The 12,889-nt window shown below is 45.0% G+C and overlaps 1 protein-coding gene across 2 annotated transcripts in view; it reads left to right on the plus strand.

The window, feature by feature from the left end:
- The first annotated feature begins 2,534 nt into the window (after window positions 1-2,534).
- Window positions 2,535-12,889, plus strand: part of TUBGCP6 (tubulin gamma complex component 6) — a 29,017-nt gene continuing 18,662 nt past the window's right edge. The window contains exons 1-5 of one of the 2 annotated variants that reach the window (XM_084646231.1): window positions 2,535-2,662; window positions 4,031-4,853; window positions 6,878-7,041; window positions 11,228-11,438; window positions 11,984-12,157. In XM_084646231.1, coding sequence (XP_084502357.1) covers window positions 4,107-4,853; window positions 6,878-7,041; window positions 11,228-11,438; window positions 11,984-12,157 — 1,296 coding nt within the window. In that variant the 5' untranslated portion in view covers window positions 2,535-2,662; window positions 4,031-4,106. Of the gene's footprint in view, window positions 2,663-3,055; window positions 3,183-4,030; window positions 4,854-6,877; window positions 7,042-11,227; window positions 11,439-11,983; window positions 12,158-12,889 lie in introns of those variants that run through there. The other variant, XM_084646230.1, reaches the window with a different exon arrangement.

Consider the following 12,889-nt stretch of genomic DNA (forward strand, 5'->3'; position numbering starts at 1 on the left):
TTCAGGCACCCAGAACAGCCGGCAGAGAGGTAAATCACTGTGGGGGGAGGGGAAGCTGGGGACGCCCCAGCTGATGGCTCCTACCCTGTACTGGGCTTAGCTGCTATTCCCAGCTGGGCTGGGGAGGACAAGACTTCCTCTTCCCCTGCAAGGAGTGATGGGGTTTGTGTGAGACCCCCACCCCCAGAAACCTCCCCTGGCTGCAGGAAGCTCTTCCCCCTTCCTGCCCCCATCACTCCTCAGCCATGGGAGGAGAGGTCACTGAGGATGGGGAGCTGCTCCCCCATCCACCCAACTCCTATGTATCTGGACCCCCCATACCCAGACTCCCCTGCTGAACCTCACCTCCCCCAGAACTCCCTCCATTCAAACTCCCACCCTGCCATGCCTCACCCCCTGCATCTGGAGCCCCTCCGCACCCAGACACTTCCCGCCGAGCCACAACCCCCTACACTCAGACCCCTATCTGCTGAGCCCCATCCCGTGATGAGCTCCGGACTCCCTTCACCTGGACCCCCCACCGCATCCCATTGCTCCTGCACCCAGAACCCCACAACAAGCCCCTGTGCATTCAGCTCCTTCCTGCACCTGGGTCCCCCAGTGAGCCATAGAGTAGCCAACTGTCTATTTGCCCAAACCCAAACACCCTTACCCCCCCGCCACACCCCTTCCCTGAGGCCATGGCCCTGCCCTGCTCCTTCTCCAAGGCCCTGCCACCCACTCACTCCATCACGTCACTCGCTCTCTGCCACCCTCGCTCACTTTCACCGAGCAGGGGGTTGGGTGCGGGAGGGGGTGCAGGCTCTGGCCTAGGGCTGAGGGGTTCGGAGTGCAGGAGGGGGCTCCAGGCTGAGCCTGGGTCAGAGTGTTGGGATGCAGGAGGCGGTGCGAGATCTGGGAGGGAGTTTGGATGCAGGAGGGGGCTCAGGGCTGGGGCAGGGGGTTGGGGTACAGGAGGGGGTGAGGGCTCTGTCTGGGCAACACTTACCTCAGGTGGCTCCCGGAAGCGACCAGCACGTCCGGCTCCTAAACTCAGAGGCAGCCAGGGAGCTCTGTGCGCTGCCCCTGCCTGCAGGCACCATCCCCGCAGCTTCCATTGGCTGCAGTTCCTGGCCAATGGGAGCTGCACAGTTGGTGCTCAGGGCAGAGCCTCTGTGCCTAGGAACCAGAGGAATATGCTGGTTGCTTCCGGGCCCACGTGAAGCCAGGGTAGTTAGGGAGCCTGCGTTAGTCCCACTGTGCTGAGGACCGGACTTTTAGTGGCCTATTAAAATCTCCTGGATTGGTTTCAGTAGCCAACAGGAGATCGATTCTGATTCCGGGAGACTCCTGGCCAATCTGGAAGAGTTGGCAACCCTACTGAGCCGCCTGCATCCAGACTGCCCCATACAGAACCCTTTCCCCCACACCTGGCTGCCCCCACACTTGGATCCTGCTGGGCTGAGCCTGCCTACCCACACCTGGTGCAGAGGGGCAGGATCCTGGGGTGTTTCTGGGGCAGGCCTGGCCCTTGCACTGTGTCAGGGTTGGGTGTAGTCTCTGTGCCTGCGGGGGGTCCTGCAGGGTGATCTCCCATCTCCGTGCAGCCAGTGGCCTGTGCTACCCACTGCCATGCTAGAGTAGGGTTGCCTGGTGTACGGTTTTCAACCGGAAAGTTTGGCTGAATGTCCAGTTAGCACTGTTGAGCGGACACTAAGTCTGGTTATCTGCAGTAACTGGCGTCTGGGGGCGAGTAACGTGGGGCGAGGATGCAGGAGAAGAGCAGCAGCTGCTAGAGCCTGAAGGAGCACCAAGGAACGGCTCCCTCCCGAGGAGAGAGGTACCGGTGGGTCCCGCTCCTCAGTGATGAGCTGCCAAAATCTTAACAACCGGTTCCCTCCTCACCCCACGGAGGGGGTTGTGGCCCGCCCCCATCCCCCAGGACGCCTGCCCCATCCACCCCCCTCCCCTGTGCCCTGACTGCCCCCAGAACGGGGCAGGAGGATCTCATGGGCCACCGTAGTGGGTGCCCACCCCACTCCTAAGAGCCAGAGGGACCTGCTGGGGGGCGAGATGGGGAGTCCTGGTGGTGCTTACCTGGGGCGACTCCCAGGAAGCATCCAGCAGGTCCCTCTGGCTCCTAGGGGCAGGGTAGCGTAACTAGTGGGGGAGCAGGGGAAGCGGCCGCTCCCCACACTGATCACGTCAAAAGTGGCAACTTAGGCACCAACTCTGTGGGTGCTCCAGGGCTGGAGCACCCACGGGGAAAATTTGGTGGGTGCAGAGCACCCACCGGCAGCTCCCAGCCCCGCGCCCGGCCCCAGGTCACCTCCACTTCGCCTTCGCCTCCTCGCCTGAACGTGCCGCCTGCTCTGCTTCGCCGCCCCTCCTCCCCCCGCTTCCCACGAATCAGCTGTTCGCAGGGGAAGCCTGAGGGCTGAGAAACAGGCGGCGACTTTGTGTTCAGGCCCAGGGAGCTGGAGGCGAGCTGGGGTGGGGAGTGGTTCCCCTGTGCGGCCCTCCTCGTGCCCCCCCTCCCAGCTCACCTCCACTCCGCCTCCCTGGGCCTGAGCACGACTTGCTTCTCAGCCCCCCCAGGCTTCCAGTGCGAACAGCTGATTCGCGGGAACCGGGCGGAGAAGCAGAGCCGGACAGCGCGTTCAGGGGAGCAGGCAGAGAGGAGGTGAGGCGATCTGGGGCCAGGCAGGGAGCTGCCGGTGGGTGCTCCGCACCCACCAAATTTTCCCCATGGGAAACCATGCAAACCATGCAATTTTCCCCATGCAAAACCACCCCGCCTTTCGCAGCGACCTTCACTACTCCCCACAATCACCAGCAACCACAAACCGCCCGACCCCAAGGGGCGGCTTTACGAGCCCCTTCCCGCGCTGCCCCCTTAACCCCTTCTTCTCTCCCCCCTCAGTGCACCCGCTAGGCGAGCCCCGCCCCCTCTGCAGTCACCTCCCCCTTCTGTGAGCCCCGCCCCGCAGCCGCCCCAGGCCCCTCTTCCGGTTCCTACGCCCACGAGCCGCGTCCCCCACCCCTGCTTCCCCCGCCCCTGGCTGCCGGGCCCCGTCGCTCTCCCGTGACGTCCCAATGGCGGCGCCCGAGCGCGGGGCCGCTGGCTGCTCTCGGGCTCGAGCGGGCGGTGGGCCCGCGGGAGCGCGCAGCCCTGAGAGGCGCCTGGGGCTGCTCAGCGCGGGGTAGGGGCAGGGGGATCTACCCCTGGGCTTTGGGATGGGCGGCCCCAGGCCTGGCGGGAGGGGGCTGGGGGCTGCCCCGACTCTTGGTGGGGGCTGCCGGCTGCCTCGGGTATTGTGGAGGGGCTGGGGGGGGGTCACCGGGCGAGTACGGGCGTGCTCGGCTGGGACCGGTTACAGTCACTATACGCTTTGAAGGGGACGCGGACTGTGCAGATCTTTTGGTGGGAGCGGTGGGGACAGGGTGGACTAGGCACTGCTCTTTTTACCTTTGTGTGCCCCTGGGGACAGGGTGGACTAGGCTCTGCCCCTGCTTTTAGCAGCTCTTGACTACTTGCCCTGTCTACACTAGCACTCGAACTGTTACTATCACCAGAATAATTTTGATCTCACACTCTTTTTGCACTGTATTGTTTGAACTCCTAGTATAAATATAGCTGAGTTTGCAGCAGAAAGTTATTTTTGTTAATCAAGTTATTAGTGGGAAATATCCTGAAAAAAGTTAGTATTGACATGTGGATGTGTTAGTGCTTGACAGTGAAACACTCCTCTACCATGGTAACCTGTGTTCATTCAAGTACCAGGTAATCTGTGTTCGTTCATGTACCACGGCAGGCTTTTTATCTATGGTGTAACCTGTCCTCTTTATATAAAAAAAAAAGTGTGAGATCAAGTGTGTGTGTGTGTGTGTATGAAACAGAGGTTATGATGTAGCGGTTTGGCTTTATCTGTAACGCTGCACATATTGGACTAACTCTATTTTAAATTTAAGTACATTAACACATACTTCCAGAGGTTCTACATGTGTGATTAGTCACTAATGTCTCTTTTTTTTTCTTTGTATTTTCCAGGTCTTGAAATGGAATCAAAGACCAAACATACAGTTATATTTGCAATGAATTAACTTTACCACTTATTTGTGTTGAAATGGAGAGCATTACACAGTTGTTTAGTGACTTGTGTGAAGCGCACATGACAGGTTTGTCATGGAAGGTCCATCTGGGCAGACAGAAGATCTGCAAGAAAAGGGCTAAGCAAAATCTAAAAAGGATTGCGTATAATGCCCTGTTCATGAATCTTTTTCAAGAGGAGGCCCGTAAAGTGCAGTCAAACATTTCCAGACTTCCAGTGAAAAACAAAATTTTAATGCTGTCCTTCAACTTGAGAGTTGGCGGAATGGGCGCTCAAGCAGATAGGCTGGAGAAACTCGTGGAGGAACTGGAAACATCTGATTGCTTACCATTTACGGAAATTAATTCTATTCTGGATCTTCTAGTACAGCTTGTAGGAACTGGTCCTCCTCAGCTTCTACCACAAAAAAAGGACTATTTTCTGAACAACAAGTATGTTGGGAGAAATGTTAAATATCAGGGTTATGATTATTATGATGTGAGTGTATTTGAAGCTGATATACAGACTTTAATTACAAATGAAGAGTATCAGTTTAATGACACAATTCAAAAGACAGTTCAGATAATGGAGGCTGCACCCGGCACTGGACTTCCTGCCATCGGATTATTTTCACAGAACTACCCTGTTGGTGACAAGTTTGAGAAGGAAACACGTGTCTCACTCTTTGGTGCTCTTGTCCATAGCCGTACATATGACATGGACATCAGGTTGGATCTGCCACCAGTACCTGACAATGCGGATTTGTCTGGACTTGCGATTAAAGTATGGTGTCAATTTATTTTCACTATACTTATTATTTTACTTCAGAGTATATACATACTTCCAATATGCCTTTTTGAAACTTTTTTTTTTAATACTACTGTACGAAATGGCTGTTTATCAGCATTACAAAGGTGTGGATTTAAAACATTTGCTTACATCATTCCCTGCTCATAATATTTAATTTGCATGTGAGCATCCCTCTTTACATCTCTGTTCTAGTATCCAGTTGACCAGGTTGCAGGTTTTTTTAATTGGAGCCCTTCTTGAGATGGTTTTATGTAGCTCCCCGCTACATGCAACCTTTCACTAAGCAAAGTTTCCACTATCTCTTTTTTGGTATCATTTTTCTCTTTCGTCCTGTATTGTTATATAGCACTGATAAGAACTGCAGAAGAAGCTAGATTAACAGATTTGATTTTTTTTTTCTTTCTGACTATGGGTATCTTTTGCTTTTTCTGTTTTTAATCTTTCTTTTTTCTTATTTTATTGTTGCCCCTGTAATTCTCCCATTTAAAAGAGAAGGCTACATGCTTCTTAGGGTGAAGATGGTCCAGTAGCACAGGGGTAGCCAACCTATGGCACGTGTGCCAAAGGCGTCACACAAGCTAATTTTCAGTGGCATTCCGGGGGGCTCTGCATTTTAATTTAATTTTAAATGAAGCTTCTTAAACATTTTAAAAACTTTATTTACTTTACATACAACAATAGTTTAGTTATATATTAAAGACTTCTAGAAAGAGACCTTCTAAAAATGTTAAAATATATTACTGGCACACGAAACCTTAAATTAGAGTGAATAAATGAAGACTCAGCACACCACTTCTGAAAGGTTGCTGACCCCTGCAGTAGCAGTTTCTTTTGCCTTGGATGTGTATGCTTTTGCTACTGAGCTGAGTTTGGTGGGAGCAGAGGCATGGGCTAGCACAGTGGAGGGCAACCTGCGGCCCACCAGGGAAATCCGCTGGTGGGCTGCGAGACAGTTTGTTTACATTTGCAGGAAGCGGCAAGGGCTGCAGGGACGTGCTGGCCGCCGCTTCCCACAGCTTCCATTGGTTGGGAACAGCGAACCACGGCCACTGGGAGCTGCGGGCGGCTGTGCAAATGTAAACAAACTGTCTTTACAAACAAACCTGAAGGGGCCGCAGGTTGCCCACCACTGGGGTAGCAGGTTGCTGGCTGAATCTGTAGCCCTATACACGGTAATTGCAGATTCAGCTTTCATTAGGGTTTATGACAGGAACATGGAAGGAAGGCTGGCATGCTTAAAGGAGCTGTATGCCACTTTACCTGTAGCTGTGTATGCACGTTGTAGTTAAAGGGGTGAGTCAGATCCTGGGTCAAGGAAGCAACTCTTTTTCTTTACATGCCTGTACCCCTTCTATCAGGTTGGAAAACACTGTATTAAATGTTCTTAGGAGCAATCTGCGTCCAATCAACTTGACCTATTACACAGATTTGGGGTATTACACTGCACACCAAGCTCCCAACAAAGTCAGTGGAGTTCCATGGTTGGGATGTTTAGAGGCCCTGATCCTGCAAACCCGTGCCTGATTTTATACACATGAGTAGTCCTAGTGAAAACAGTGGAACTGGTCATGGACACTTTAATCACATGCATAAGAATTTGTGCGATCAGGGCCTTATTATAAGTCACTTATTTTGTGAAAAAGAAAAACAAAACAGGTTTATTGTTCTGGAGCATTATGTATTATTGGACATCTAGTTTCTGAACTGACGTTATATTCAGAGTAAAATATTTCCGCGTCTAATACTAACATTGTTAATATTTTAGTTTGATTATTCCATTGGCTACCAAAAAAAAAGGCTTGTCAGAAATTGAAGTGGATTTTATTGTTACAAATAGCAAAGTTTCGGTTTGTATAAATAATAAAGCCTGAGTACTTAAAATGAGTATCTTTGATAAATTGTTAAAGTGAGACCAACAATTAAATGGCATTAGCGTAATATTCCTCAATAAATGTTGCATATATGTGTACAGTTTGAACTCTCATGGTTATTTACAGGTTCCTCAAAGTATAGATCAATCAGAAGATGAGGGATTCCAGTCAGCATCCAATCTGACTCCTGATTCACAATCGGAACCCAGCATGACTCCAGACATAGACCTCTGGGATGCTGTACTTACTTATGGACCCAGCAAACGAAGATGCTGGGAAAGAATTGGATGGTATGTGTCTGATGTTAAGATGAAAAAGAATTGTATGGTTTGTATGTATTTTAGTTGGAAGTGACCTTAATTAGAATAAACAAGCTAGGAATATACCATCTGATTTGGAACATGGAGTTCAATATCTTGAGGCTCAGAAGCTTATCTCTGTTCCCTCCGAGCTATGTTTTTGCCAGATAACAGTGTAGTGCTCTATGGCATTTTTCAAGCAGAGGGACAGTTTTCCTTGCTGCCATTTAGATTTTGAGTTTTTAGTGGCGTGGACTGTGTCTTCATATATGTGTGACAGAGACTAGCACATAGTGGGTGCTATCGTAATAGACATCAATAACACTTTAGGTCGAGGGAGTATTTCTCATTTTATGAACAGCTATTCTTGTTCTAAGGGGGGAGGAGATTTGCATATGTTAATACAAGTACTTGGAGCTTATAGGATCCCATTTCCTCTTCAAAGCAATTAACAAACATTAACCACAAGTTAGACAAAGTGTCCTCATTTTGCTGATGGGGAAACTGCAACATTTTCAGGGCTATGGAGGAAGCTGGTAACTCCAGTCCAGTGTTCGTTCTGTTTGTGAACAGTTGACACAAATAATCTATCAATATGAACTCTTGATGTGTATATAATCCCCTTCACCCTATTGACTCATTTCAACCAATAAAATGGCATCATGCAAATTAACAGTAGCATGCTAATTAACAGTTTTAGTTGATTGGTTATGATGATTGTCATTTTGTCAAATGACAGCATTTAAGAATAACTTAAGCTTTAACATGGCCTTGACTACCCAGTAACAATTATTAATGGTTGATATTTTTAATTTAGCTAATTTCAACCTATTTTCTTCAAATGGAACCTTTGCACAAGGTTTTAATATGAATTATATGGAAAATGTTAAGAGCCTGTTTTGTTCCATTATTCAGATCATTTGGGTGAAGAAAAAGACAGGGAATGCTGAATTTCAAAAAATGATTATTTTTAAAATATTTGCGCAAGGGAATATAAGGAAGTACTTAATCCAGAAATTGATTTAGAATATTCACTTGTCCTGTGAAAAGCAATTATGCCAAGTCTTGAAACAAAATTCATTAATTACACTGGATAATAGGCTAAACATTAGCTGGAATTACCTATCAGTATGTCCATAATAACTATGTACCCACCGAACCGCTGTGCGGTGGTGGCATTCACAAAACTGTGTAGTCTGGAGGGAGTATTGGTTAGAATGGTAAATATAGGTTTCCTTCTTGCATGAATAAGTAAAAACTTATTCTTTTAACCTTTAAACACTTTAAAAAGGTGTGTGTGTCATTTCCTAAATAAGAGCAAATGCTTATTTTGAGGTCATGTCCAAATAATACTTTTGGATGTCTATCTAAAGAAGAATTGGTGAGACAGCATTAATCATTTTTCCTTCCAAAGGGTGCATCATATTGTGAAAGGTCTAGGTTTAAGTATGTTATGTTTTCAACATGGGTAATGTGCACTTTTAAATTTAGGCAAAACATCAGTGATGTCTTAGCACATGTGTATGAACATGTAAGCTGAACCGGGGTGTGAGAGATTGCATATAGGAGGAAGTGGTTGCAGAGGCACTTAGGAAAATGAAAAAAGAAGAAAAGATTTGGGCCGGTGAAGTACCAGTGCATGTGATGAAGTCATTGGGAAGGGAAGGCATTAAGTATCTTAAAGTTTGTTCAGTTATATTCTTAAGAAAGAGAAAATGCCGGATGAATGGCATAGAAGATTAGTAGTGCCTATTTTTAAATATACAGGAGATATTACACTGTATGCTAATTATCACCCAGTTAAGCTGACATCACATGTTCTAAAAGTATGAGTGAAGATAATTGAAAAGTGTCTGCATGGAGTAGTTGAGATTTGGAAGGGACAGTATGGCTTCATGCCTAGTAGGAGCAGAACTGATGCCATATTTGCACTACAAATCCTCATGGAAGAGTTCAGAGAAAAGAGATGGCAATTGGGTATGGTCTTTGTGGACCCATAGAAGGTGTATGATCATGTACCATGAGAACTATTTTGGTGGATTTTGTAATGGAGAGGTGTCCCAGAATGGTATGTCCATCTTATCGAAGATATGTACGATGGAGTGACTACCGTAGTCAAAACTAAATGGGGCTACGTTAGAGAATTTCCTGTAAGTATTGGCCTACATCAGGGATCAGCACTGATCCTCTTTTTGTTTGCAGTTATAATGGATGTGGAAAGTGAGAATATACAAAGAACTGCTTTGGAAAATGCTGTTCATTGGTGACCTAGTGATATGTGCAGAAGTTTGTGAGATCCTGCAAGTCAATTTTGAATAGTAGCAACGTAGTTTTGAGCAGGCAGGACTTAAAGTGAACATTGATTAGACTGTGGCTATGATAACTGAGGGAGAAGGACTCTCCATAAAGGAAATCACAGAAAGCTTAGAAGAGTGAAATAGTTTAAATACTAGGATCAGTGGCTGCAGATGATGGTGTCCTCCTGAGTGATATCCAGCATAATATTAAAGCTGTGTGATGCAAATGGCAGGAGTAGATCCCAGTTCTCTGTGACAAAACGATGCCAGTAAAGTTAAAAGATAGACTATATAAAACTGTAATTCGACACATCTTAATGTATGGAACAGAGACTTGATCAGTCGCAAGAAATCAATATGCTTAGAGCCCTTCGCGGATACAAAATTTGTATCTGCATTCGATCCGCAATCTGCAAAAATGATCCGTGGATATAAAGTGGATATCCGCAAATTTGCAGGGCTCTAAATAGGCTCTTCACCATGGAAATGAAGATGTTGACAGAAGCTTGGACGCTCCATGATAGAAAGTGAAATGAGGTTGTAAAGGGCCTAGGGCAGGATGCACCAACTGAACACAAATTGAGGGAGGCAAGGCTCTGTTGGTATGGGCATATCAGTGGAGACTAGAGAGTTCTATCATCAGCAGAGCTCTTGCAATTGTTGTGGATGGAAGATGACCAAGGAGGAGACAAAGACTCAGTATGTGGACCAGATATCAGCAGAGTACAGTGAGCGCAATCTGTACAAGAGCCTGGCATACAGTCATGAGTTTTGAAAGAAGGCTATAAAAGTTGCTGACCCCGAATAGGCAAGTGGAATGAGAGGAGGAGAAGAAGTGCCGTTTTCACTCATATGTTTTGTTTTAACCCAGTAGTTCTCAACCTGTGGTCTGCAGATCCCTAGGGGTCTGCAGACGATGTCTAGGATTTCCAAAGGGGTTCGTACCTCCATCTGAAATTGTTTTAGAGGACTGCAAATGAAAAAAGGTTGAGAACCACTGTTTTAAAACCACTTATAAGTTTGCCCAGGATCTTTGTAAGAAAATATCCATTCCAACTCCAGTTCTAAATTGTGCACAGATACGAAAGATGGAATTAAAAGATGCATCCTAGAACACTGGAAAAATCTAGTTCCTTTGCTGTATAAGATATGCTGACTTGTGAATGAACTTGTGCTTAAGTGTTGTGGGGCCAGGTCATGTGTGATTGTTTTCTAATGGCTTCTCAATGCCATTTAGCAATAGTGATTTTTATAATTAAGTTATTACTGGAAGCTGTGGGTAATATATGAACAGTATTTTGAATGTTTTGTTTCGGTGTTTAGATTTCAGATTCTTTTATGCAGGGACATGCCTTTCTGTTTGTTCTGTAAATTCTCTGGAACACATCTGGTGCTGTAAAGATTATCGTAATTAAGAATGGGTTGGTAGTGGAGAGATTTTTAGGTTGTAGTTCAAAACTGGCTCTTGGCAGTTGCCTAGCGTTTTTAACATTTGCGCTGCAGAACTTCACTTACTATTTTAACAAAAGTTATTTGTAACTTCAGCAGTTAATTTGTGTAGGTAATTTTGTGTAAGCAGTGGTAGTCATCTTCCCTTCCTCTTTGGGAACCCACCCTGGTCTTTTCACTCTTCCTGTCAGGAGCTGGTGCAGACAGGATCTTAGGGTCAAATACATCTATCGCTTTCTTCAAGAATGCCATTTCCTGCATGCTTTTGACAGTTGTCCACACAGCCTCCTTATGCAAATGTTGCATTGTAAATAATCCACGAGGGTAAAACATTTTTAATGACTGTATAAAGTTCTGAAATGTCTTTATTTTAAAGGAAAGCAGTTGATTTATTCTTGGCTTTTATTGTTTCTGTATTTTTTCTGACACAGCCCACCTGGTAAAAAAGAGGAACCATATCTTACTGAAGCTGGAAGAGAAGCTTTTGACAATTTTTATAGGCTTCGAGAAGGGGAATTAGAACTATTTAGCAATACCATTCTCCAGCTTCCACAGCTTGTGCTAATGAAAGAATTTGAACTGGTTAAAGATGTTTTGAATGTCCTTATTGGTGTGGTATCTGCTACATTTTCACTTAATCAGGTATGAAAAACTTTTCTAAGAATGATCATGTTCAGTCACATCAGATTTCATGATTTTTGGTAGAGATTTTTGCAAGAGAAATAATTTTTTTGCATTTGAAGTTTTGTGATTCCTATTAGTATAACTTAAAATAATCAGAGAACTCTTTTACTGCAGTTTAAATGTCCAAAACAGTCTCCAGAGATCTGTACAAGAAAACATGTGAGAAAGTAAATTAATGGATTCCATGAATGCCTTAAAGTGATTAAAATAATGTATAGAGAACTGTTTGGTTAAAAGATTAAGTAACAAGAATTTTTATATACACTTTAATATAATTATGATTTAATTTTCCTCCTAAAATTGTGCTACCTTTTATATCTGTTAACCTTTTTGTCTCAGGTATTTAACTCCAGTCACCATAATAAACTGCAAATCTGTGTGCCATTATTTTACGGGGGTTTTGTTTTCAGGCAGTTTGGGGTGAGGTGGTGTAATTATATAGCACTGAATATATAGTTCTGAAATAACTAACTGGTACTATCTCCCTTTCTGCACAATTCTAGGCTGCTCAGACATTTGTGATAAAGCAGGGGATATATGTATCTGGAACATCACCTGAGAGCATGAACAATCTCCTGTCAGAAGTTGCTGAATATGGAACATATTACACACGATTGAGTCGCTTCTCTCTTCAGCCAGTCTTAGACTCCCTGTACAACAAAGGGCTTGTATTTCAGGTAATGTACTTGAATGGTGCTAGCCTGCTCAATAGTGTGTTTGTTGTTTCTGTAGAGGAATGATCTTGACATGCTGTTTATTGGGAGGTAAAGGGTGACTGTTTCTCAAGTTCTGCAGTATTGCTAAATATTTGATTAGTAAATATATTAAAAATATAATAGCTCTTTTTTGTAAGTGTAAATGCACTTCACAGTGTAAAAGAAATAAAATGAGGGAAACAGTCCACTTTAATACCTTTTATTAGATCATGTCAGTTTGAAATTGCTTACTGCTTCCTTGTAGATATTAATTCTCCAAATGTGACTTGGATTAAGCAATGCGATGAATCTTCTGTGTGTGGTGAGGTGTAATTAACTTTGTTGTTGGCAAATAAGTATTCTTTTTTAACCAGAGGGGCAAAGGGAATCTTCTTTGTTTGTAATACCCTATTAAAATTAGGTCATTTTTATTTTCATAGTTGTGATACATTCTCTTTTTAAATACTCAGTGTAATTCACATTAATGTTAATAGGTGCTGTCCATATGCATGAAAAGGAAACAATCCTGTTATCTTTCAAATACACAACTTTTCTTGTCTTGCCATTGAAACTGGACTTTTTTTTTTTTTTTTAGATAACGTACCCAAATTAGAATGCAGTAAATGTGTTTTAATGTTAATGTACTGTAATCAGTGTGAACATAAACTGAGCACTAATAGTTTTAAAAGCAGGGTGTTGTCAATGTTTTTTCTT

This window comes from Lepidochelys olivacea, assembly GCF_965140295.1.
Source record: "Lepidochelys olivacea isolate rLepOli2 genome assembly, chromosome: 1".
In the NCBI taxonomy this organism is placed as follows: Eukaryota; Metazoa; Chordata; order Testudines; family Cheloniidae; genus Lepidochelys; species Lepidochelys olivacea.